The sequence below is a fragment of the Engraulis encrasicolus genome, chromosome 16 (assembly GCF_034702125.1).
Source record: "Engraulis encrasicolus isolate BLACKSEA-1 chromosome 16, IST_EnEncr_1.0, whole genome shotgun sequence".
In the NCBI taxonomy this organism is placed as follows: domain Eukaryota; kingdom Metazoa; phylum Chordata; class Actinopteri; order Clupeiformes; family Engraulidae; genus Engraulis; species Engraulis encrasicolus.
In genome coordinates, this window is record NC_085872.1 from 22260500 (window position 1) to 22285035 (window position 24536).

General features: G+C 46.2%; 1 protein-coding gene across 2 annotated transcripts in view; it reads right to left on the minus strand.

Annotated features, from left to right (window-relative positions):
* Window positions 1–24536, minus strand: part of tnika (TRAF2 and NCK interacting kinase a) — a 104229-nt gene that overhangs the window by 39942 nt on the left and 39751 nt on the right. For both annotated transcript variants that reach the window (XM_063219009.1, XM_063219008.1), the window contains exons 3-8: window positions 20562–20618; window positions 17282–17407; window positions 7666–7776; window positions 6782–6872; window positions 4471–4601; window positions 743–797 (exon numbers count right to left, since the gene is read on the minus strand). In XM_063219009.1, coding sequence (XP_063075079.1) covers window positions 743–797; window positions 4471–4601; window positions 6782–6872; window positions 7666–7776; window positions 17282–17407; window positions 20562–20618 — 571 coding nt within the window. The remainder of the gene's footprint in view (window positions 1–742; window positions 798–4470; window positions 4602–6781; window positions 6873–7665; window positions 7777–17281; window positions 17408–20561; window positions 20619–24536) is intronic.

Sequence of the window (24536 nt, forward strand, 5' to 3'; positions counted from 1 at the left end):
CCCCACACAGGGCACAGATGATTAAGGAATAAAATAAAGCTGTTCAATACTCAGCTGCCTCCACTCCACTCCACTCTGCAGGGAGGGGCACTCCAGTGAAAACAGTTGGTTCCTCTGGACTTCTGCACAATTGTGTGTGTGTGTGTGTGTGTGTGTGTGTGTGTGTGTGTGTGTGTGTGTGTGTGTGTGTGTGTGTGTGTGTGTGTGTGTGTGTGTGTGTGTGTGTGTGTGTGTGTGTCAGGGGGGGAACTTGAGTTTTTTCCCCACCAGTCACGGTGGCAGGTAGATTTTAAAATCTACCAGTCACTCACTGTTTTTATCAGTCAAAGTGACTGGTGGGTTGAAAAATGTACCAGTCACCACTGAAATTTACCCGTCATTGGCAGGTGGACAGGTGCTTATTTCCATCCCTGGTGTGTGTGTGTGTGCGCGCGCCTGCATGTGTGTGTTGCTAGTACCTGCATAGTATAAATGTCATACTTTCTTCAAGGGCAACCGGCCGAATATCCTCTGACTCAAAAGCAGGCTTAAAGGGGTAGCTTATTTTACACAACTGTGTAATAATATGCATTTACCCCAAAAAAGGGATAACATGGCTAACGTCTGTGGATTTCAACCTACCACTGACTGCTTTCTCTGAGTATACTGTATGTGTAAGCTTCAGCAACGCCCTACAGACCTACTGTCTAGCCTCTGGTGGCAACGGCTGAAGCCTCAGCGTGGTGCTGTAAGTGCGACTTACGTGGAGCTCCCTCTGCCATCTCAATGGCGGTGATCCCCAATGACCACAGGTCACTCTGCAGAGATGAAGACATAGGAGAGAAAAATGATAAAAGTGTGTGAGTTTTACAGCAATAACAAGTAAGAATGATGGCATATCAGTTAGAATAGCCAATATACCATCACTACAACTTGACCAGCTGTGAGTGTACAACTGTGTGCAGTCAATTTTCTTCTTGGAGCAGGCATCACTATTAATTATCTAATCTCTGAGGGTGCTGGCCCAAATATTGAATTCAATGTTTCAAGAAGGAGGCCGCACCTTGCATAGCAGTGTTTTTTTATTGCACAATAAAAATGTGCAATAAAAAAACACTGCTATGCAAGGTACGGCCTCCTTCAAACAACTGTGTGCAGTCCAATGGGAACCTTGGTGTTCTGATTGCTGACTGAGAGCATGAAAGGGTTGAAATGGGCCTTGTCAGTGATGTCATAGGCCATGTATACCCCTTCCAGACATCCCAAACCCCCTCCGAAACGACTCAGCTGCTGTTGGACCATAACGTGCTTGATTAGGCAGCACCGTCTCTCAACATGAGCTATACTATGGGCTCAGGCTGCCCTGAAACGTCCCATGTTGCTTTGCACAAACGTTCCGATCCGAAAGACAGCATGGAATCTGTACCCAGAGACAGACAAGATCGGTGCCTCCAATCAGAAAGCAGGGAGGCGTCGAAAGGCGTTGACTGCAGACTGCAGTCTGACAGACATGATTGGCTATGCCTACTACATATGCCAAAGTATACACATCCGTAATGCCCAATAAACAGCCGTCGTCAATCGTAAACCACAATCCCTCTATGCTATTTACAGTAGGGAGGTCTCCAGACCTGATCTCACTTGTGATTAGGTCTGGAGATAACCGGTCCAGGCTCAAGCAGCCTGTACTGCAGCAACAGAGGAAGATGACCTGAGAGGAGACACAAGCGCCCTCTCTTATTTGTGCACATATTGTACTGTAAGTGTGTGCATGTTTGTGCAGACATGCCTGCATGAGTGCGCACGCACGCACGCACGCACGCACGCACGCACATCAGGCCTGTAGGTCTCCATTAGCAAACTACCATTACAAATCCAATCATACCAATTCAGAGTCAAGAGGATGAGGAGCACTCTCCTTTTCCATGATCCTGCCCCCCCCCCCAAACACTACTTTCACTCATTTTGACAAACTCTCCTGTGTGCCTGACACGCTCGTGTGTCTTTGTCTGCATCATAGGAAGCAACCCTTTTTCCCAAGCGTGATTTGAAGAGAAGAAAACAAATGCTACTATGCTATGTCTACGTGGCTACATACTATGTGAGCTACATTATGTCACCCCTATGTCTGAGGAATTCTCTTTCACAGAAATCTGGTCACGTCAACATACGTCAGCCTTTTGCAAAAAGGACTTCGTGGAAGATTTAATTACAGCAATTTTATTAATCTTGGATAATTTGTTTCGAATGATTCCTTCCTCGTGACTGGAGTTACAGCCACTGACTCCTTCTCCGAGTTATATCCCACCCCAGCAGTCACCCTCCAGATGTATCTGACAAGACGGTTTACTCTCTTTCAGCGTGACCATGTTTGGATGTGCTTTTAAAACACAGCTTGACTATTTGGCCCTTCTTTAATGAATACATTGCCATTATCTCTGCCTGCCCAACTGATGGTGTTTTGGTTTGTAAATAAACGGGTCAAACCTCAACTGACACAGCAGAGGCATTCTGTCACATTTAAGTTCACGTCTGGTGGGAGTGTGTGAGAGAGAGAGAGAGACAGAGACAGAGACAGAGACAGAGACAGACAGAGAGACAGAAAGACAGAGACAGAGATAGAGACAGAGACAGAGACAGAGATAGAGACAGAGACAGAGAGAGAGAGAGAGAGAGAGAGCATACCAAAGAGAGATAGAGATAAGAAGAGAGCATAAGGAGAGAGATGTAGCGTGGCTAAGGGCAAATAATGTGTGGAAACGAGGTCAATGGAGCAGCAGCATAAAGGGCCTCCTGTCTAACTACCATGGCCTGGCCTGGCCTGCCCTGCTCCTGCCCCGAAATCCACTACAGCTCTGCACATCCTCCCTCATGTACATGAAGAGTTCAGTTGCAAAACCCTTTTCAGAAAATAATCTTAATTCATTTTTATTTAATACAAAGCTATCAAAATTGCACATTTTTCATTTGATTTATGTAATGTAACTATTTATATGTATTATCAAGTACATGAATGTAAACCAAACCAACAACGGAGTTCTCTAAAAATATAGAAGAACAGGTCTTCAGAAATGGAGTTAGGGAATTTCGCATGTACTCCTCCTTTATCCCTCACTGCAGATCAACTCACTCAGGGCTACTTTGGCCCATTTCCGGCAGCGTGTCGTAGAGATCTGCCACAGTGGCAGCTGCTGCATGGCTATGATGACACACAACGCAACACTACACACTTCAGGGCTACGACACCTACAGCGCTAAGGGGACTCCATTTATTCTCAACCTCAAAAGTCTGAAGGTCTTCTAATCGAAGTTCTCCAAAAGGGGCTTTCACCCGACATCACATGGATACCGGAAAAGAACCATCCTTATTTATCTCTCTCTCACATACGATTCTCTGACACACAATGCGACACGGCTCACTTCATGGCTACGACACACAACACTACACTACACACCTCATAGCTGCGACACACTATGGCATGCCTCACAACCCTACTACAGTCTTTGCAGTAGTGGTAGGAGACAACAGCTCTTAATGAGAAAAAGGCCACTATGCAACGGTTACGCCTTCAGGCAAGTTGTTTCAAGAAAGCCAACCATCCCAATGGGCAGCAGGGCAGCCCTTTTAGAGCGAGCGTATTCACCCCTGCGGGGGAAATTACAACCATGGAGGGCAAGCAGCAAACTCCATGTGACATCCTAAACAGCGACGGAGCACTTGGCATTTTCATCTAGTCCCACTTGAACTCAGATTGAACATGAATATTTTAGCAGGTTGGATATGGGGGTAGGGCGTGAGCGTGCAATAGCAGATGCTCAGAGGAGACAAAGACAGACAATAAAGCCTATGCGATTATCAGCCCGATTCTCGGCTGAAAACCCCCCTTACGACAATCGCTGGAACGTTACCCCCCAGGACCATCGCAAGCGATTGTCGGGACAGATTTCCTAGTCGTGGACAACGTTCTAAGATAGAACTTTAGCAGCTCAAAGAGTCGCCAATCGTAAGTCATAGAAATCAAACACTGTTTGATATTTGCGATTGGAAATAGAACGTCGGGCATTGTCTCGGTGGCTGCGAGCAGCGATAAGATTGATAGTTGCGATTCTCTTCTAGTGTGCGGTGCACCCCGACGGCAAAATCGGACACACAAACGCTAGTCGTGTAGTTTGAGCCTGGCTTAAGAGAAGAGGAGGAATTTTTCCTCTTACACCCTCCCTCTGATTAACACCAGGAGGAGGAAAATGGAGACGGCCAGGGGGGGACAAAACGCTATGCAGAAAAAAGCTGCAGGGAAGACTACCTACTCTTGTTCACCTAGGGAGATTTAATAGGCTTTGTAAATCTGCGACAGCCTTTATAAGATAATATCCTCCTAACCTAAAATGTTTATGAGATGTTTAAGGACTCCATGACGGTTGGAAATGAACAAGATAATAAAAAAAAACGGTCAGTGTGAGAGAATAATGGGCATGGCGGTACGTGCTCACCTTGAAATCGTACGTTGCCTCAGGATTTTCGTCGCAGGCGATGACTTCGGGGGCCATCCAGTAGGGTGTGCCGATGAACGTGTTTCTTCGGCCGACAGTGCGGTCCAGCTGAGCGCTCACTCCAAAGTCCACTGGAAATACATAATACAACATGAGCTTTTAGGGCCTTAATTTGACAGGAAAGTGAGGACTAAACAGAAAATTAGTCTGAGAGAGAGAGAAAGAGAGAGAGAGAGAGAGAGAGAGAGAGAGAGAGAGAGAGAGAGAGAGAGAGAGAGAGAGAGATTCGGCAGAATTGAGAGAGACAACCCAGGCTGCACTCAAACCTGGGTCCCCATGGGCAATGCTGCCGATTCATGTACGTATAGTGCACCTTACCACAGCACACAGACATTTACGTACTTATGCTTCTGCCGATGGGATACTTAAGCTGACACTGACATTTACAAATTACAGTCATGATGATTAACACCAGTCAATAGCTGCGAACAACACTGACAGCTTGATGCTCAATTAAAAGAAATTACGTCCTGTCAATTGTGAATAATGACCCACTGCGAAGTGAAGAGGGCAGTGTCTCTACACACACATGCCTTTCACAGGGAACAATGACAGACAGCAGACTGACAATTCAAAGGAGTCCACACAAAAACATTACCAAATTGATTACATCTGCACACTGTCAATATAAAGCTGATTATACCCCAGGGCTGTTTGTTTCCATTTGAGGCCAGAAATGCACCTTAAAATGAACATGCAGTGTGTGTGTGTGTGTGTGTGTGTGTGTGTGTGTGTGTGTGTGTGTGTGTGTGTGTGTGTGTGTGTGTGTGTGTGTGTGTGTGTGTGTGTGTGTGTGTGTGTGTGTGTGTGTGTGTGTGTGTGTTTGGGGTGGGGTGGGGGGGGGGTGATGAGTAGGGTGGAGATGCTGTGGGGGTTGGTAGTAGAAATGACAGCCTAGGCTTCTCTTCTCATTACGGTCGGTGTGGAAAGAATTTATAAGGATCAGGCTATGCAACAGCAATGAAGCGGCGCGTTTGGGCATCTAAAAAAGGGTTAGATGCAGAGAGGTCACGCGGCTTTAAGCTGTCAGCCGCATATAGATCCGAATGCGTAGAATCGCGTTGGCTGTCAATTTAAAGGGGAAGCCATGCCGGAGGTAGGTGGTGTGGAGACGTTGGGGGAGAGTTAGTGTTGGACACAGATGAAGAAGTAGGTGAAAGAGTGAAAGATGCTTTCAGTTCGCCATGGTATTTCCTTTTCAGAAGNAAGTCAAGTCAAGTTGGTTTTATTGTCAATTTCTTTACATGCACTGGTCATACAAAGAATTTGAAATTACGTTTCTTGCTTTCCCATGCAGACATAGACTAATCTAGGTAAGGACATAGACAGTATAGACATAAACAGTACTCATACATGGACATAAGACAGTATGGACATAGACAGTGCTCATACAGACATTTAAAGTGCAAGACTGGACAACAGAAGACTTGTAGAGAACATACATTAAGAGGAGGTATTTTGTTGTGCTTTTTTTTCTAAAAGTCCTTTGTAGCGTTCTGACATAGTAATAGTAGCATTTGAAGAAAAAAAAAAAAAAAAAAAAAGCACAGATGATGGGCTGATCTAAATAAGCTGTGTGGAACAGATGAGATGGTTCTTCTTTCTTTTTCTTTTTTTTTTCTTTTCCAACATCTCTCACACGTAATGGAGGGGTTCTGATGAACGCTGCGAGCGAACATGCTGCAGGTACAAATCTTCTGCTGATCGCCCCCACACGTCTACGCATGAAACCCGTACTGTACTTACACCGCGTCGAGCATTAAAAGCTAATCAATTATTTACCTTGACACAGGCAAATTGATTCTGCTTTAATGTACTCCAGCTCAGTCGATTGGCCTTCCCCTTGAGCTGGGTCTTAAAGCGAGTGGGGTCTTATGAACCGGAAGCATGCAGCCCAGAGGTGGCGTAAGGTAATGTGGCAAATGAAAAAAAAAAGAAAATCAGACAGAACAAAGAAAGCTTTCAGACATCCGCTGTTTCTTTGAGCTGAAGAAGAGTGCTGAAGCCAAGAGCTGAATAGCGAAAGAATTCATTTTGAAGATGTATAGGGGTCGGACCTGCAGAGTTGCCGGGCGGGCGAGGCTATTCATTTAGAATGTCTGGCGTCTAACACATCATGTAATGGGATGATGGAATTCTGCTATAGGGTCTTGACTGTGGAATAAGGTGTGCGGTATAAGGTATGAAAAGATAAAGGATTTTTTTTTTTTTTTCAAAACACAGTGTGGTGAGACGAAGTAATAGTGCTTACCGAGCTTGACCTCAGCGTTCTCTGTAAGCAGCACGTTCTGGCCCTTGATGTCTCGGTGGATGACTTTGTGTGCGTGGAGGTGTGCAAGGCCCTGTAGAACATGAGGTGGTGGAGAAGGGGGGAGAAGAGGGGGGGGAGAAGAGGGGGGTAGAGGGGGGTAGAGCGGGATAGAAAGGAGGGTAGAGGTTGGTAGAGGAGAGCTCATTCAATTTCAGTGCAAGACGAGTGTGTACAGACAGAAACGTGAGCAGACAGAAATGCCAAGGGTGGGCGAAGGAGACATTGAAAAGGACACGCAGAGGAACAAATGACCATTATTTTTTTCCCCTCGTACACATCTTTGTAAGAGATAAGTTGGCTTGTCAGCGAAATATAAATAAATGTTAATATTTAGGATATAATTGGGAGAAAGGTCAGACATGTAAAAGGCAATGTTTCATTTGAGTAATTCATTTGTACACTCAGCAGACTTGCAAAAGGAAAGACGACAGCAATACAGTGAGTCCAGACATAACAGGGGTATGAGACAGGAGAAGAGGGAGGGGACATAGGAGGAGAGAGATAGAGAGAGAGAGAGAGAGAGAGAGAAAGAGAGAGAGAGAGAGAGAGAGAGAGAGAGAGAGAGAGAGAGAAAGAGAGAGAGAGATAGACATGTAATGTTGTAATTGTAAATATCTTAATGTTCTTTATTGACCGTAATGTTTTGTCACCCATTTTGATATTATCTGTAAGCTTTGGCAACGCTGATACGAATAGGCATGCCAATAAAGCATACTTAAATTTGAATTTGAGAGAGAGACAGAGAGAGAGAGAGAGAGAGAGAGAGAGAGAGAGAGAGAGAGAGAGAGAGAGAGAGGGAAAAAAAGAAGAAAAGACATACATACCCTCAAGATCTCTTTGCAGATGTAGGCGGTCCACTCTTCCTTCAGAGAGTTACCTTTGGTGTTCTTAATGAGGTCCGTCACCGAGCCCGCCCCACAGAACTCCATCACCAGCTGCACAACACAGAGTTCAACATTAGTGTGTGTGTGTGTGTGTGTGTGTGTGTGTCTGTGTGTGTGTGTGTGTGTGTGTGTGTGTGTGTGTGTCTGTGTGTGTCTGTGTGTGTCTGTGTGTGTCTGTGTGTGTGTCTGTGTCTGTGTCTGTGTCTGTGTCTGTGTCTGTGTCTGTGTCTGTGTCTGTGTCTGTGTCTGTGTCTGTGTCTGTGTCTGTGTCTGTGTCTGTGTCTGTAGGGGGGGATACTTGTGTGCATGCGTTTCAGAGAGAATGTGCGAAGCCATCACAGACCCAGACACAGACAAAACACAAAATCGAGCATACAGTACATTTTCTCACGCACGTACGCACAAATTCCTGGGCATTCCCTGTACAAGCAAAGTAAATCCCCGGCCCCAAAAAATGTCACTCTGTGCTAACTAATGTGTGCTTGACATTAAAAGAGTTGTGTTGCACTGTCACATTCAACTGGACCTAGGTCCATTCAATTGGGTAACCCCTTACAAATACAACACCACCAGCAACAATGGAAAAAGAAAGGGCAACACATTAAGATTGATAGTACAGTACTGTACATTATTCAGCAGAGATTTGATCTTTTATTTCACCACTGATGAAACAGGATCATTCAGGGCCATACAGTACAACCCCTCTATCCAATACACAATAAACCTTCTGTCTAATCATTGGCATAGCTTACAGTACAAACCAATCATTTAAAGCGGTATACCACTATTTTGGGGTTTAATACAGTTAAAATCGTTGGCCGGGGTCTATAAAGGTGGTGAAGTGTCTTGCTATACGGATCCATTGACTTTCACTAGCATAGCGACATCCTCCCTCTTTTAACTTGTCTTAAAGCAAGACAACGGCTTACATGAAAAATAAGACACTTTACCACCTTTATAAACCCTGGCCAACGATTTTAATTGTATTAAGCCCCAAAATAGTGGCATACCCCTTTAAGTCAGAGAGAAAGTGATCCCTTCAGGTGCTGTTACCACGTAGCAGGATATTTATTTTTATATGTGGGTATATTTTTCTCCTGGTTAGGTGGAAACGCAACATGGGGATAAAAATAAATACTCCATTGTAGCAAATGCGCTTTAGCCACCTAAATAGGATATTTTTAAAGCCTGCTTTTTTATATCTGGATTTTAAAAATCTGCTTCTTGTAAACGGAAGGCGAAAACCAATGTAAGCAGGAGAAAAAAAAATCCAGATTTCAAAATATCCTGCTACATGGAAACAGCTCCTAAAAAAAGAGTAAACCTCATACGGCAAACTTATTTCCCAGTTTAAGTCATAACAACTTTCCTCCCAATAACCAGCAAACCAAACCATACATCATTTAACACAGGCAGCGAAAGAAGGAATGGCATGACACCTATGAATAAGGAGTAGCATATCTCTGGCCTAAGCACAAGGCACATGGCTGTGTTGTTAGATCATAAAAATGGATGATTCATATCTTGGGCTTCAATGCAAAGCCTGAAGCGCTTGGAGGACTTGAATGGCAGCATACATTTCACAAGTGAACAAAGCTGCTGTTGCAGGTTGTCTGTATACTTGCATAACTGAGTGCAACATGAGCACCAAGAAGCTGGAGTGTGAGAGTGAAATCTGAGATCGGAACCTGTTAATCGACCTCTTGTTAAAACAATCATTCAAACCATGGCAGCCAGTGCATTTCCCCTTTGCCCAGTGGGTTTTGTTCTATTCCTTTGTTTATCTGAGATCTGGACCCCGTTTCTCGAAAGCATCGTTGCTAACCAGTTAGCCACTTACTAGGTTTCCAATGGGAAATTGTACTGCAACCAAGTAAATTGCTTACTCAGGAAATGGTCAAAAAAGGTACTGCAACTATGCTGCTCATTGAAACTGGACTGCCTATTGCCAAATTTGATCTTTTCATGAAAGTTTACTAAGTAATAAACAAATATTTTCTAGTATGGTCCAAGTAGAGTCATTTTTGCAGCTAAAAATGGCTATTTTTGGAAATTCAAAATGGCGGAGCATGGAGAAGATCCCCCTTTTCATGTATGAAAAGTGCAATTTTTCCAGTCATAATGAATACTTAGAATTTGATGGTGGTTGTAAGTATTCATGAAAAAGGTAACATTAGTGAATGGGCAGCACGAATTCTAGAAATAAACAACAAAAAATCTCACACAGTGTCCCTTTAATGAGCAACAATGTTGTGGAGAAATGCACCCCTGGCTTCAACTGCACAACATCATCTGCTGCCATCATCTGCTGTTCAACCCTCTAGTTTAGACAAGATAAATGTGTGATTGAAGTTCACAATAAATTGCAGGGTACTATTTGCTGTATAGATATATCAGTGCAAGCTCAGTCTGCAAAATGAGGGTTTGTGGGACTGGAGCTGCACATTTAAATAGAGAGAGAGAAAAAACTGATGCACAGATACACGGCAACAGCTTTGTAGGTATCATTTCAAACAGTCCATTAAGCCCGTGGGAGAGACTGACAGATTGCTCTGAGAGATATAACGTTGAAACAGAAGCGTGACATTTCCAAGGCGCACTCTCATTTGTGCAGATTCACTCTCTGATGGAACTTCAAACAGGGGAGGGGGAAAGACTTTAATAGAAAAGATTATGCCAACATTTGCCTGCAATCTATTAAAATATATATTCACTTGCAAGGGCGTTTAAAGAATACCCTTACCCATAAAAATGAGAATTGCCATCATCGGACATAAATTGAAGCGGCCCGGGAATAAATTTAGGTTGCCTTAAGGAGAACTGACAGAGAACGGTGAGTCAGCTAATATGGCCTCATTTGTCTCCCACGGTTTGTTTAGTTGTGTGGAGGTGGCGACGCTTTATAATGGCGATATGACACCAGGCTCCGGTGAAAAGGGCAACTGCCAGGCCCTCTCAGTGCCACTCCTGTGACACCTCAGTCCAGCTCACAACAAACCAGCCTGCCGCACTACAGGGAGGACAAATACACACACACACGCACACACAGATACACAAGCACACAGAGATACACACGCACACAGATACACACACACAGACACATACACAGACACACACACACACACACACACACACCCCCACAGAGACATACACGTGCACACACATACGCACACACGCACACACACACACACACACACACACACACACACACACACACACATACGCACACACACAGCACACGTGCACGTGCACGTGCACACACACACACACACATACACACACACACGCACACACGCACACACGCACACACGCACACACGCACACACGCACACACGCACCTACACACAAACATGCACACACGCACCTGCACACACTCACACACATGCACACACAGTCAGTGTCACACGCGCACACACACAGGTGCACACACTGCCTCTCCCTCTGCCTCACCTTCATCCCCCTTTCTGTGTCACATCACCATTAGCGGTGGGACAGAACACCTTCCCCATTACAAATAGTAACAACGACCTCAACAGAAAAATAATGGCCATACTGCACAACTAGAGTTGTGATTGAATGTGGGTGAAGATGAGCCACAATCACACTCTAGCTGCCCTCATGTCAGTTCCATGTTTCCTTCAGCTAACGACCCACACCCTGACACCCCTGACACCCCCACCCACCCATAATCACACTCACAGACACCCCCAACACCAGACACAGACACAGACACAGACACAGATACACAAAACTCTGCTAGGAAAGAGCACATACACTCACCACTACGGCTGGGCAATATGACGATATATATCGTTATCGTGATATAAAAGTGTATATCGTGACCTTTCTCCTACATCGTTTATATCGTGATATTCAATTGTATAAAATTGATAAAAATTACCATCATTTAATTACATTTCATGTTGTCAGAATACTACACTATAAGTTCATGTAACTGTAAAAATAAGAATAAAAAGATCCATTTTAAAGAAAGGTTGTTTTGCGACATGAAAAAATAAAGAGCAAATAAAGAGAATAACTGAAAACGTATGTAATTGTGCTATATCGTGATACAGTATATATCGTTATCGTGATATAAAGTAATCCATATCGTGATATCGTTTTTTTCCCATATCACTCAGCCCTACTCACCACCATCCACTCCCACTACCAGAGACATCCACCCATCTACCCATGACCACCCCCACTCTGCCAGGCAAGAGCCCAGAGAGTGTGACAGGAGGAGGCCAGGGGGGCTCTGGGCCCTCCAGCACTCTGCAGCCTGTTCATCTGGGTGGGGTGGGGTGGTGTGCACGGCCAGTAGGGCTGTAACGATATTGTATCGAACCAAGAAATCGCGATACACAGAGTCATGATACAATATCGCGATACAAGGAGGCAGTATCGTGATACGCCCTTTCAAAGTTTTGCTACCCATCCGTCCAGAAAACAATGACATGATATGAAGTGATAGTGCTTCCAAGTGTAAAATCATCATCATTATTATATTTAAACTTTTAAAAATTGTTAGCAGCCTCTTGTAACCTATTCTACCTATAAACTATAACGTAATTTTATTTTATAATGTTGGCAAATGTGAAATCGTGGGGTGTATCGAACCGTAGGTCAAAAATCGTGATACGAAACGAATCTTGAGTTGAGTGTATTGTTACAGCCCTAACGGCCAGCGCAGAGCAATGTCACCACTCAGAAAAGAGCCCCTGGCTAAAACAGGCGGCATGAATTAAATGCATTATTCAGGCGGCCTCACCGCGCCTCCGGAGAAGGAAGCGAGCAGATCTTGCAGTTCCCCAATCAATTTAGTGGACAGAAGCCGAATGGAAATGGTTCTCCAAATCCTAAAATCTGGATATGTGTCACCAACAACACTTATCACCCGCGTCATCACAGAATATTAGCATTGCTTTGGCACCCAATATGACTCATAATAACGGGCTCGTGATGGCAGATTGGAAATGGTGAATGGTGTCCTGTGGTACAGTCAGTGTGCAATGTATGTGAAAATGTATGTCAAAAATAGCAAAAAGACAGGAGAGGAAATTGATTGGTGCCCACTGTTTGTGTTGTCAGATTGAGTGACTCATTCTCTCGCAGCCGGGTGTCTCACGCCCGCCCTGCAGGTTTCTGCTTCAGTCAATTTTTGTACCGGCTTTTTTGATAGGCATTTATAACACACCAAGACAACATGACAGCCGACATGACTCTTCAAGGCTAAAATGAAGGACTTCCTCTCTCTGTGAGCATGTACACATATCACCAGCAGACACGGAAAAGCTAATGTGTCCTCTCTCTAGACTTCTCCTTTCCAATAGATGCTTCTTGCCAGCTGAACTTTTTTCCCCCTTCCATCTCTGACCACAAAAAGGGAACTGTGATATCATTTCAGGCCGTGGATGACGGAAATCGTCAGGCAGGCTCAAGTGTTTGTCTGAGACTGGGGCTATTTCTGGGAGGCTGATGAAGGCCACACTATGGCAAATGATGCAGCTGAGTGAGGACTAATATGTTCCCATATGCGTCTTCGGAGAGTGTTAAGATATGTTTGGAAGACTCACAAACACACATCGACAAATACACCAGAGGACGTGTGTGTCAGTGTGTGTGTGTGTGTGTGTGTGTTAATACATTTATGTGTCAACAATTTAAACATTTTGGCAGCGCATAATCCACTGGCCAAGTATTTTCGAATTTACTTTGTAAAAATCCGGCTTAAATCCAGGGCCTTAATCAGCTCTATTCCCACTGGGACTGGGAGGAAAACAGCGTTGACGGTGTGGCCAGTTACATCAGTGTCAATCTGGACAGCCATCTGGAAGCGGAACAACCAGAAGTGAAACTGGAACACTGGCATGTAGCACGCCACCCAGAAACCCACGACTCTGCATTTTCACACTGACAAAACACAGCACAACTGGGTATGTATGTACCAGGGGTGGAACACAAGTTTTTTCCCCACCAGTCAAGGTGGCAGGTAGATTTTAAAATCTACCAGTCGTCACTCACTGTTTTTACCAGTCAAAGTGACTGGTGGGTTGAAAAAGTTACCAGTCACCACTGAAATGTACCCGTCATTGGCAGGTGGACGGGTGCTTATTTCCATCCCTGGTATGTACGTACCTATGTGCATGCAGGAATTGGCTGGATGATTATACAGTGTATAGAGTAGAGCCCCTGTTTAGGAGCAGGCCTACATGGAGACATAGAGCCTATAATGGGAAAATGCTGATTCACAGGAGGGAGAGTCTAGGTTATTATGCCATACTGTACGTACATACATACCTGCACCATACACCACTTCCTGGCCACTGTAACCCCACACACACACACACACTCGCCCTGTAAGCATAACACACAGACATACACACACACACACATTCGCCCTGTAAGCATAACCTCACACGCACGCACGCACGCACGCACGCACGCACGCACGCACGCACGCACGCACGCACGCACGCACGCACGCACGCACGCACGCACGCACGCACACCATTCCTACAGCACGTCCAAACCTCCATGCTTTCAGTGTCATGTGACACTGGCCTTAAGAAAATCATTTTGTGAGCCGGGGTCCATTCAAAGTGGGGGGGGGGGGGAGAGGAGGGAAAACCAATTATGCAGTAGGCAGCCAAGGATTCGTTTAAGTCAAGTGTTATAGGAACTCCCGGCAAATGCATTGGAGGGTGTCCGTCCGTGCATCCCGGCAACTATTTCTACGGCTGCACTGGACCGTTGCCTCAGCGTGGTAGCCATTCAGAGGCTCACAAAACAGAAGAGACAAAAAGGGGGAGATGCGGATGGGAACAGGTGGGGCAGCAGTAAAGGCAGAGTCTTGACTGAGGCAGGCATGGGGTGGCCAGAACTTTCCCTCTCTGGCGAGTTAAAGCGGCGTACACACACAAAGCTAGCTTTTCGCTTGCTCGCCTACTTGCCAGTCTTTCATGGGACGTTCGCTGAATGTTCCCGCGGCTTTAACTGCCAATGAACAGGCGAGAAGTACCGAACTCTGCATTCCAATTGGTTACTCGCTTACTCGCCTCGCTCGAAGTTCAAATATTTTCAACTTGGAATCCACCCACATCGCATCGCTTCTACTGTACTCGCCTACTCGCCTGCGAGTCTCGCTGGAACACATCGACATTCTATTGACTTCATTCGCTGAGTGAGTTACTAGTAGCGACGTGTGTGTACGGCCCTTTAAGAGGCGTCTGCATCATCAGCGATGAGCAAGGCTGCACTCAAAAAACTTCAACAGGCCCAGCCGTGGCTCAGTCGGCTGGGCACTAGACTGCTACACCGGCGTCCAGGGCAGGGTCACTTGCCGAGCCTTCACAGTCTCTCTCTCTCCACTAACTTCCTGTCACCATCTCAAACTGTCCTGTCACAAAAAAAATAAATGCTTAAAAGCCCCCCCAAAAAATCTTTAAAGGGACAATGTGTAGGAAATGGGCAAAAAAAGGTACTGCAACTATGCTGCTCATTAAAACTGGGCTGCCTATTGCCAAATTTGATCTTTACATGAAAGTTTACTATGTAATAAAGAAATATCTTCTAGTATGGTCCAAGTACAGTCATTTTTGCAGCTAAAAATGGCTATTTTTGGAAATTCAAAATGGCGGACCATGGTTTCATGTATGAAAAGTGCAATTTTTCCAGTCATAATGAATACTTAGAATTTGTTGCTGGTGGTAAGTATTCATGAAAAAGGTAACATTAGTGAATGTGTGAGATTTTTAGTTGTTTATTTCCAGAATTCATGCTGCCCAGTGTCCCTTTAAAAGAAAACTTCAACAAACAATAGCAATGAGAGAGGATGCTTTACCCATGAGAGAGGATGGACTGATGGTTTGAATAGAGCTCCGTATACTGGGAGTGGCCCCATCACCCACAAATCACCCACCACCATCCTACCCTCCGTCCACTTGCTCTCCGTGCCCTGGTATCGGACAGCCATCTTCACCGCTGATAAAGCAAATACAATTACCTTGTCACTGGTGAAGGGAGAGAGGGAGGACGAGAGGGGAAAAGAGGGATAGTCTAGAGGAAGGGGGCGAGGGAATGACACCTTTACGCAGCGGCAGACAAGTGAATCCCTCTCCCTGGGTTCCTCAGACTGGAATGGTCTTAAAATCGATAAGCTGTGCACACTACACAGAGCACTGAGGCACATGCCCGAACAACCATGCACCCACCCACACACACACACACATGTTCCAGCTATAGCAGGCACGCACACACGCGCACACACGCGCAAACACACACACACACACACACACACGCGCGCGCGCAAACACACACACACACACGCGCAAACACACACACACACACACACACACACACACACACACACACACACACACACACACACACACACACACACACACACACACACACACACACACACACACACACACACACACACACACACACACACACACACACACACACACACACACACACACACACACACGGCTGGTTCATCTCTGTTTCTAGGTCTTTCTGAGCTCCTCCATCCCTCCATGCTCGGGGCCTATACAGTGTGCCGCAGGGAGACCCAGAGAGGTATCCGCTTAAGCAGCTCACAGTCTATTACAGCTCTGCTTGGCCTATGGCCGCGGACTGGAGTCAACCAGTCACGCTATGCAGTACAAGCACACACACAGAAATCCATACTGTGACAGACCGACGCACGCACGCACACACGCACGCACGCACGCACGCACTCACGCACACGCACACGAACACACACACTAAAAGTAGCGACGAAATGTGAAACAACAACACTGCCTTGTGCCGAAAGTTGCTGAACAAGCAAAGAACAAGCTCTCTGGCGGCGTTTCCTCAGGCCTACTACTGTATAGCGTGGCCGAGCGAGCAGTCTCAAGCCCACTGGAAAAACCTTCCACAGAGGTACTGTATGCACAGCACGGGAAGCCCTTTGTTCTCCTCCAACCACACAAAATCAGGCCGCTGAAAGCCGAAAGCCAAAAGCCGAAAGCCCCCCCTCTCTTCTAAATCTGTATTCAAAAGGACTCTCCACTGGGTAATTAAGGGCCTTTGCATGACTCAGCAGCAGTGGAGACGAGTGAGTCCACTAATGGCTGGGAAGATCCCCAGAGATGTTATATTAAGGTATCCAACGAGACCTGGGAGGACCCCGCCGCGCCAGAAGGGCCTTGCCAAGGGGACAAGACACAAAAGCTGCAGCATTGGATCGTTGCTAATCTGGGCCGGAACCAAATGCGAGTGAGAGCGCTAACGCTAACGCAACGCGATGCCAATGCAATGCCCGTGGATAAAACGATGTCCCACTTGACCAGAACAAGGTTTTAGCCTGACTCTGTGCACACAAAAATACATGTAAGTACATATAAACATTCACACACATGCACATTACACACACACACACACACACACACACACACACACACGCACACGCACACGCACACGCACACGCACACGCACACGCACACGCGCACACACACGTACACAAGCACGCACACACAGGAGCGCTCGCATAAGCACACAAGCTCACCCAAAGCTGGTCATCTACTCCTGGTGGGTTCCTCTTGATGAAGGCACCATAGTAGGTGGCGATATTGCGGTGGTGGGAGTATTTCTTCAACATGTTGATCTCCGCCTTGATCTCCTCCTCTTCCTCCTGCAATAGGGGATGACGTCGTTATGGCTCGCGTTGGGTCAGCACAGGATCATTTAGCAATCGTGTTCATGTGCAGTGGAATGTGCGCAAAACCACACGCTTCATAATTAATATAGCGTAGGTGAGTTATAGTGTAGTATTTCACCGCATTACACCGCGAGCTCGATTAAAAGGTGCCAAACATACAAAAAAATGTGATAAATGAAAGAAACATGTCTGCACACTTAAACACACACACACCTCTTTGTGCTCTTTCAATTTGCCAAACTTTTGGTCTACAGACCATCCTCAGGGCTCAGCATCATAGTATAGTATAAAACATGTTCTCAGTTAACCCATTACCTATGCATCACTAGGATAGCTAAATTATACGATTATAGCCTATTTATAAAAGAAGGATTTCGCAGTTCACCCATCGATCGATGGCTGCGGGGGTGAGATGAAAGCCTGCCAATGAGTTAACTGTGCCTGCGCTGCCTGACTCAAGACTAGCGCATCACGGTCATTTCGCAGTTCACCCATCTCCCCGGCATCACCTACACCCGAAAAACCACAATGCAAATATGCATCAATGGTGATCTCAGGGGAGTAACCCTGGCCTGCACTGGACCATCTGTGTGGCCAGGATGAAGAGAGCAGAGCAGGGCCAGAGGTCCTGGAGACTTGCTATCGTCATCTCGAGGCCATTACACTCCACTTTGAAGCGCACCTCTGGGCCACCTAACAGGCCCCAGGAGAGACACTTTCATCCTCAAATGCACTGCAAAGAGCCAGTCATGTACTGCCGTTAAAAATAATGGTCTTGCAGCACCACCTCTCCAGACTACCTCCTTCCGCCGGTCTTTCCTTTCTACCCTCTTTTGCCCACCCACCCCCCCTTTTCCCATCCTCTGCCCGATTGAAGATGAACAACACGGGCAGGACGAAGACCTCTAATTACCCTAAAGAGTCAAAAGGTCCAACAGAAACATTGATCTGTGGTCTCTCCTGCTCAATGGGCTGCTGTACAGTACATATAAATCAACAGGTGAGAGAGAGAGAGAGAGAGAGGCACAATAAGATATGCCCAGCCTTTCATTTACTCCCCAGTCATCATTGAGGTAGCGGAGAGTGGGGGGGTGGGGGTGGGGGTGGGGGTGGTAGATAAATCATGCAGGGGAGTCCATAGCTGGAGGCTGTTAGTTTAGGTCAGTGATTCTCAAACTTGTTCAGACCGAGGACCACTTTGTCCCCCCAAAAATGTTCAGGGACCACCTCTCAACTGAATTGACAGTTGACAGGTGCTATTTCGAGATCACTTAGGCCTACTTTTTATTCACATTTACAAGCCTTATTGTGGTGAAAATATGACTTCCGACATGTTTGGCTTTCTAATGTTACAAATATAGCATTTTGCTAGCTTGTCTTGGAAAAGTAGAAATCCCTGTGTGGTCCAGCTCTGCCGCGGACCACACTTTGAGAATCACTGGTTTAGGCGTTGGGGCCTGACTCAGCAGCACAGACGCCTCCAGCAGCACTGCGGGTCATCCATCTGACTGCCTGGACTGCCCTGCCGGGGCCTCCGTCCACCTGGTGGGTCCTGTGTGGGTGCGAGTGTGAGTGCGAGTGCGATTGAGAGGCAGCCTGCACTGCACTGCACTGCACTGGACTGGACTGGCCTCTCCCCGTGGGCTGGGCATAGATGGATTCCCCTGGGACAGAAGAGAACAGAACAGGCGAGGGGAGGCGAGGCGAGGCGAGGCGAGGCGAGGGGAGGCGAGGCGAGGCGAGGGCAAGCTGCAGGGTGTGATGGGGATTAGGGAGGGGCGGGAGGGAGGGACTGTGGATCGATCCCCTCCGGCCCCTGATGTCTTGCCAGACACCCAATTCCCTCCCTTCCAGCTCCCAACCTCCCACCGGCTCCTCCTCCACCACCACCTCCACCACTCCCCCCCTCCACCTCCTCCTCCACACCCACCTCTCTCCTCTCTCCTCTCTCCTCTCTCCTCTCTCCTCTCCTCTCCTCTCCTCTCCTCTCCTCTCCTCTCCTCTCCTCTCCTCTCATCCTTGCCAGGGGCAAACTAAATGGTTTTCTGGGTTGATGCCCACACAATACAGACAGCCAGTGGACAGCCTCTCGTAGTGTCACTACTCCACTGCCACTGCCAGCGCTGGTCATGTCAAGCATCAGAGCTGAGGACAGTTCTGACTGATTCATGTAGGTCCAGGATGTATCTTGGGAGGAAATTATTTGATAGTACATGGCACATCCCTGGCAGGGTGCGGCTCTTCCACTTTTGTTTCAAATGTGTAATCAAAAAAACGCTGTGATGCTGTGACACAGGCGGCATGACTCAAGATTAAGGGACAGAGAGACGGAGGGGTGAATCTCTGTTTATGCAGCCTCACTCCAGAGGTGGCGTTTTTACCACACCTAATATCATCAAAGCCCTTAAAGCAGAGCTGTGCCGGTTCGATGGCTGCGGGGGTGATATGAAAGCCTGCCAATGGGTTAACGGTGCCTGCGCTGACTGACTCACGACTAGCGCATCACAGGCACATTCACAGAGGCAAAGCCCAGGAGAGAGCTGCAATATTTATCATGGATGCAACCCAATACAAAAGCTCTCTCGAAAACAGTCCATCGGGACGACAACACATTAGGTAGTAGGTAGAGAGAGTGACTGAGAGATGGAAAGATAGAGAGATCAATATTTTGATAGATGGCTTCATTCGACAGACAGACAGACAGACATATACTGTACATAAATAGACACATAGCTAGATAAAGAGATGCAGCAGGAGCCACTTATTGGTCCCATTCCATGTGCATATAATACCACTTCATATAGTAGTATTTTAGTATTTTAGCAGTAGTATTTTGTTCATTTTAAAATTTCATGCAGTAACACAGTATTCTTTAATGTGTTGACAGTGATGTGTGTTTGTCTTGTGTGTCCTTGTGAGTCCTTATGCCACCACCAAAGCAAATTTTCCATTTTATGTAAGTTTAATGGACAATAAAGAAGTCTAAGTCTAAATATAACACGACTTCTATGCAAGAAGCAACCATAGTGCAGCGAAGAAAACATCAAGCAAAATCAGAGGCCCCTACAGCACATAGTGACAGACAGTAAGTATCATAGGATGATGGAGAGGAAAAAACAAAACTCACCCCAGTGACATCCATGCACTTGATGGCTGCCAGTTGCCCGGTCTTGACATGGCGACCCTGCAGAAAAAAAAAACGTTTCTATTAGTTGTATGTTAGAAATATCTTTCTGACAGAATTTCATTCTAGAACAGACATATTTTCAGACTTCTACTTAAGGAAAAAAAACATACACTATCTGCCTGATGAAAGTAAAGACGGTAAAACACAGCAGCTTCCCTGGAGGCAGTCTCAAACAAAGGTCATATTCATTCACCATCATAGAAACTTGTTCCTCACAGAAAAGCCATGATCAATGAACACCTCTTAAGGATCGGCCTCTGCACCAAAGAAACGGTGTTCACCCGACCCCTTTCAGTGAAGGGAACTATGCGCCAAGGGTCTGACAGCTCTTTGTTTTGACTGACTCGCTTCGATTGCAGATAACGTACGAGTGCCATTACTTCTCAGTGCCATCACTCCTGAAAATGACAATGTGACTCCGTACCATTGTGCACCCATTGTCAAGAGCTTTCAAAAGTATTGAGTGCCTTTGCTTGCCTGGGTATGTGTGGGTATGTGTGTGTGTGCGTGTGTGTGTGCATGTGTGTGTGCGTGTGTTGTACACGTACTAGTGCGCCAGAAAGAGAGAGTGGTGCTCTGTTCATTACACCATTCATTTTCTCAGAGACAGGAGCAAGGCACCAGAGATGACAAATTCCCAGCCAAGGGAACCTTGAACTCTGGTGACGGTAGAGGCATTCTAGAACTGTTTGAACAGGAGGGATTTAGACTCATTCAGACAGAATGGCTCGTGAGGACTCTCTACCAGAGAGTACAGCGTGAGTCACATGAACACACATGAGTGTGCGTTTTTTCATGATAATAAGTGGAATATCTGTTGATGAAAGAAGTGGATAGGGGTGCGCTCGGACTCCAGAAAGAAAAAAAATGGAGAGAAGGGCACATGTTAGACAAGATCCTATCTAGCTTTAAACACAGCATGCATATGCAGCAATCATTGAGAGTAAATAGAATGGAGGCCAAAATTCTATTTCATTGTTGAAGCCAAGTTGGAGCCAAGGTTGGACCCAAAAAGACCAAAAAATGGCCAAATCCCATTCATTCCTATGAGAGACATAAAACCCTGTATCTCCCTTAAATGCCACTCCAGGGGGATAATTTTTCGCTCAACTAGTAGGTCACCTTGCTCTCCAACTTACCAGGGTGGTGATTTTTTGTGGTGATGTTTTGTTTTAGAGAGATATTAAAAGTTAAATTGACCAATGAGCATCAGAACATGGTTTGATTGACCGTTAGAAGTCTTGTTGTTGTCCAATCAGCACCTGCGTTTGGCGTTGCTAAGGTGGAATGTAAGTTGGAATGTTCCCAAATCTGGCTTCAAAGCGTTGAATGGCAAATAGCGTTGATTTGGCGTCCATTCTATTTACTGTCAATGGCAGCAATGCATACGTTTTTCATATGCAGTATGTATCTCTGCATCTATGTGTGCATATGCACTGTGGATTACAGGATGTGCAGAACATACAGGATGTGCTGTATATACAGTACGATGTACTGCATACTTTGATTGCTAATAAATTACCTTGGCAATGGCACTGCTTTGAAGTTCAGGTCCAAGCATACTATAGCCCAGTACTATCATGACACCTCCCCGCCCGCCCGCCCGCCGATCACATGGATATTCCGCAAGATCATTCCGTTCCCAATCCAGTGTCACACGGAACCTTTTGTTCGCGGCCAACAATGGAATTAGAGCAGAGCAGACTCTATTCCGTCAGGGGCTTCTAAGCTCCCCAGAAACCTGGAGATTTCAGTGTAGTGGGAGGAGATCAGAGCCCATATATATTATACACACCTTTGGACTAGAAGGAAGAGGAGGGATGGTGTGGCTGTGGAGGGGAGTAGGGAGAGGAGAGGAGAGGAGAGGAGAGGAGAGGAGAGGAGAGGAGAGGAGAGGGGAGGAGAGGAGAGGAGAGGAGAGGAGGGGTGGACAAAGAGCCAGGAAGCAGCGCCAGAGTGCAGGAAATAGAAACCGTGCAGCAGAGGCTACGGCTAAGACAGGAAGGCAGCTCTGCTGGGAGGCTGAATGAGTGCCGAGTCGACGACCCTGAAATATTCCCCACTGCTGTCCAAATCCCCCCCTCTCTCCCTCCCTCTCCACAACATCCTCACTCACGCTGCCGTCCTCAACAGCGAGGGCCTGGACACCTTCCATGGGGCGCATTACTGTACTTGTACGTATCTGGTCTTCATGGTGACGTGTGTGTGTGTGTGTGTGTGTGTGTGTGTGTGTGTGTGTGTGTGTGTGTGTGTGTGTGTGTGTGTGTGTGTGTGTGTGTGTGTGTGTGTGTGTGTGTGTGTGTGTGTGTGTGTGTGTGTGTGTGTGTGTGTGAGTGAGTGAGTGAGAAAGAGAGAGCACAATATGCCAGAAAGAGAGTAACGTGCTGGTATGGTCGACAAAGAGTGGTGGTGTGTGTGTGTGTATCTGTTTGAGTGTGTACTGTATGTGTTTGAGTTTGTATGCATGTGTGTGCACGCTCAGTGACCTTGCTACACCACCATCCTGTCCTGTCTCACACGAGTCCTGTGCCAGGTCACCACTGAGACATGGGTTACAGATACGGAGAGATGGAGAGAGAGAGAGAGAGAGAGAGAGAGAGAGTGTGAGTGAGTGAGTGAGTGAGTGAGAGAGAGCCAGACAGACAGACAGAGACAGGGAGAGATGCAGGTGCTAGTAGCAACCACTCCTATTAATTAAAGCTTTACACAGAAGCCTAACACCTGACCATAACGCCATATGTCATCTGAAATCCAAGGGTAGAAACAGCTGAGACAGAGCCAGAGGGAGAGAGAGAGAGAGGCGGGGGAGAGAGAGAGAGAGGGGGGGGGTAATGGGGAGAAAGACAGAGAGGCCACAGTTAAATATCAATAACAAAATTGCTTTTTGTAGAATAACACATTTTCCAGCTGGATGTGTCTTCATGGTGAACCAACACATAATGATTATTTGTCAGACCAAGCCAAACGCTATCAGACACATGACACAGTCGATTCTCTCGCGTTCAATCTTTTTTTTTTGGCAGGACGCACACACAAAGTGAACACAGTATGTAATTGTACAGGCATTAAAAAGGTTAATACAAGATGTACGCTGCCACTTCCTACTACAACCACTACAAACATGCCGACTTCTCAACAGTCCGACTGTTTCCAAACACGGTTACAGTACAAACGTCTTTCAGAAATGGCATTATAAATCTAGCTAGCAATTTGGTCATTACCAAAGCCGGCAAACTCTGGCCCTGGCATGTACTGTATGTGGCAGCTTTGTCCAGAAGTAGGTCAACGTGAATGAAGGGCAGAGAGGCAGGGGGCAGGGGCCAGGGGTGTATGTAGAAGGGGTAGGGTTTGTACAGGCTAGATTATTCTCCAATCTATTTGTATTGAATCGAGAAATTGTGATAAGCAGACTCACAATACTGGGGTGCATTTCTCAAAAGCGTAGTTATTAGCCAGTTAGCAACTTCCGTAGTTACCAATGGGAAATTGAATTGCAAACAAAGAAAGTAGCTAATCTAGTTAGCAACTATGGTTTCAAGAAACGCACCCCTGTATTGTGATGCAAGAAGGCAGCACGTATAGTGACACGCCCTTTCAATGTTCCGTTACCCTTCTGTCCAGAAAACAATCGCATGATAGGATGTGATGGTGCTCCCAAGCTTCAATTCATGATTGTTATTATTTTAAAACTTTTTTAAAAACAAAATCGTGGTGTGTATCGAATCGTAGGTCCAACATCGTGATACACACTGAATCATGGGAGGAGTGTATCGTTAAACCCCTATTACCGACAGATCATGGCAATTTTCTTATTTTTCAAAGGATTTTTGTTTTTACTTTTGTGCTTTATTTATGATAGGACAGTGACAGAGGGACAGGAAATGAGTGGGGAGAGAGAGACAGGGAAGGATTGGC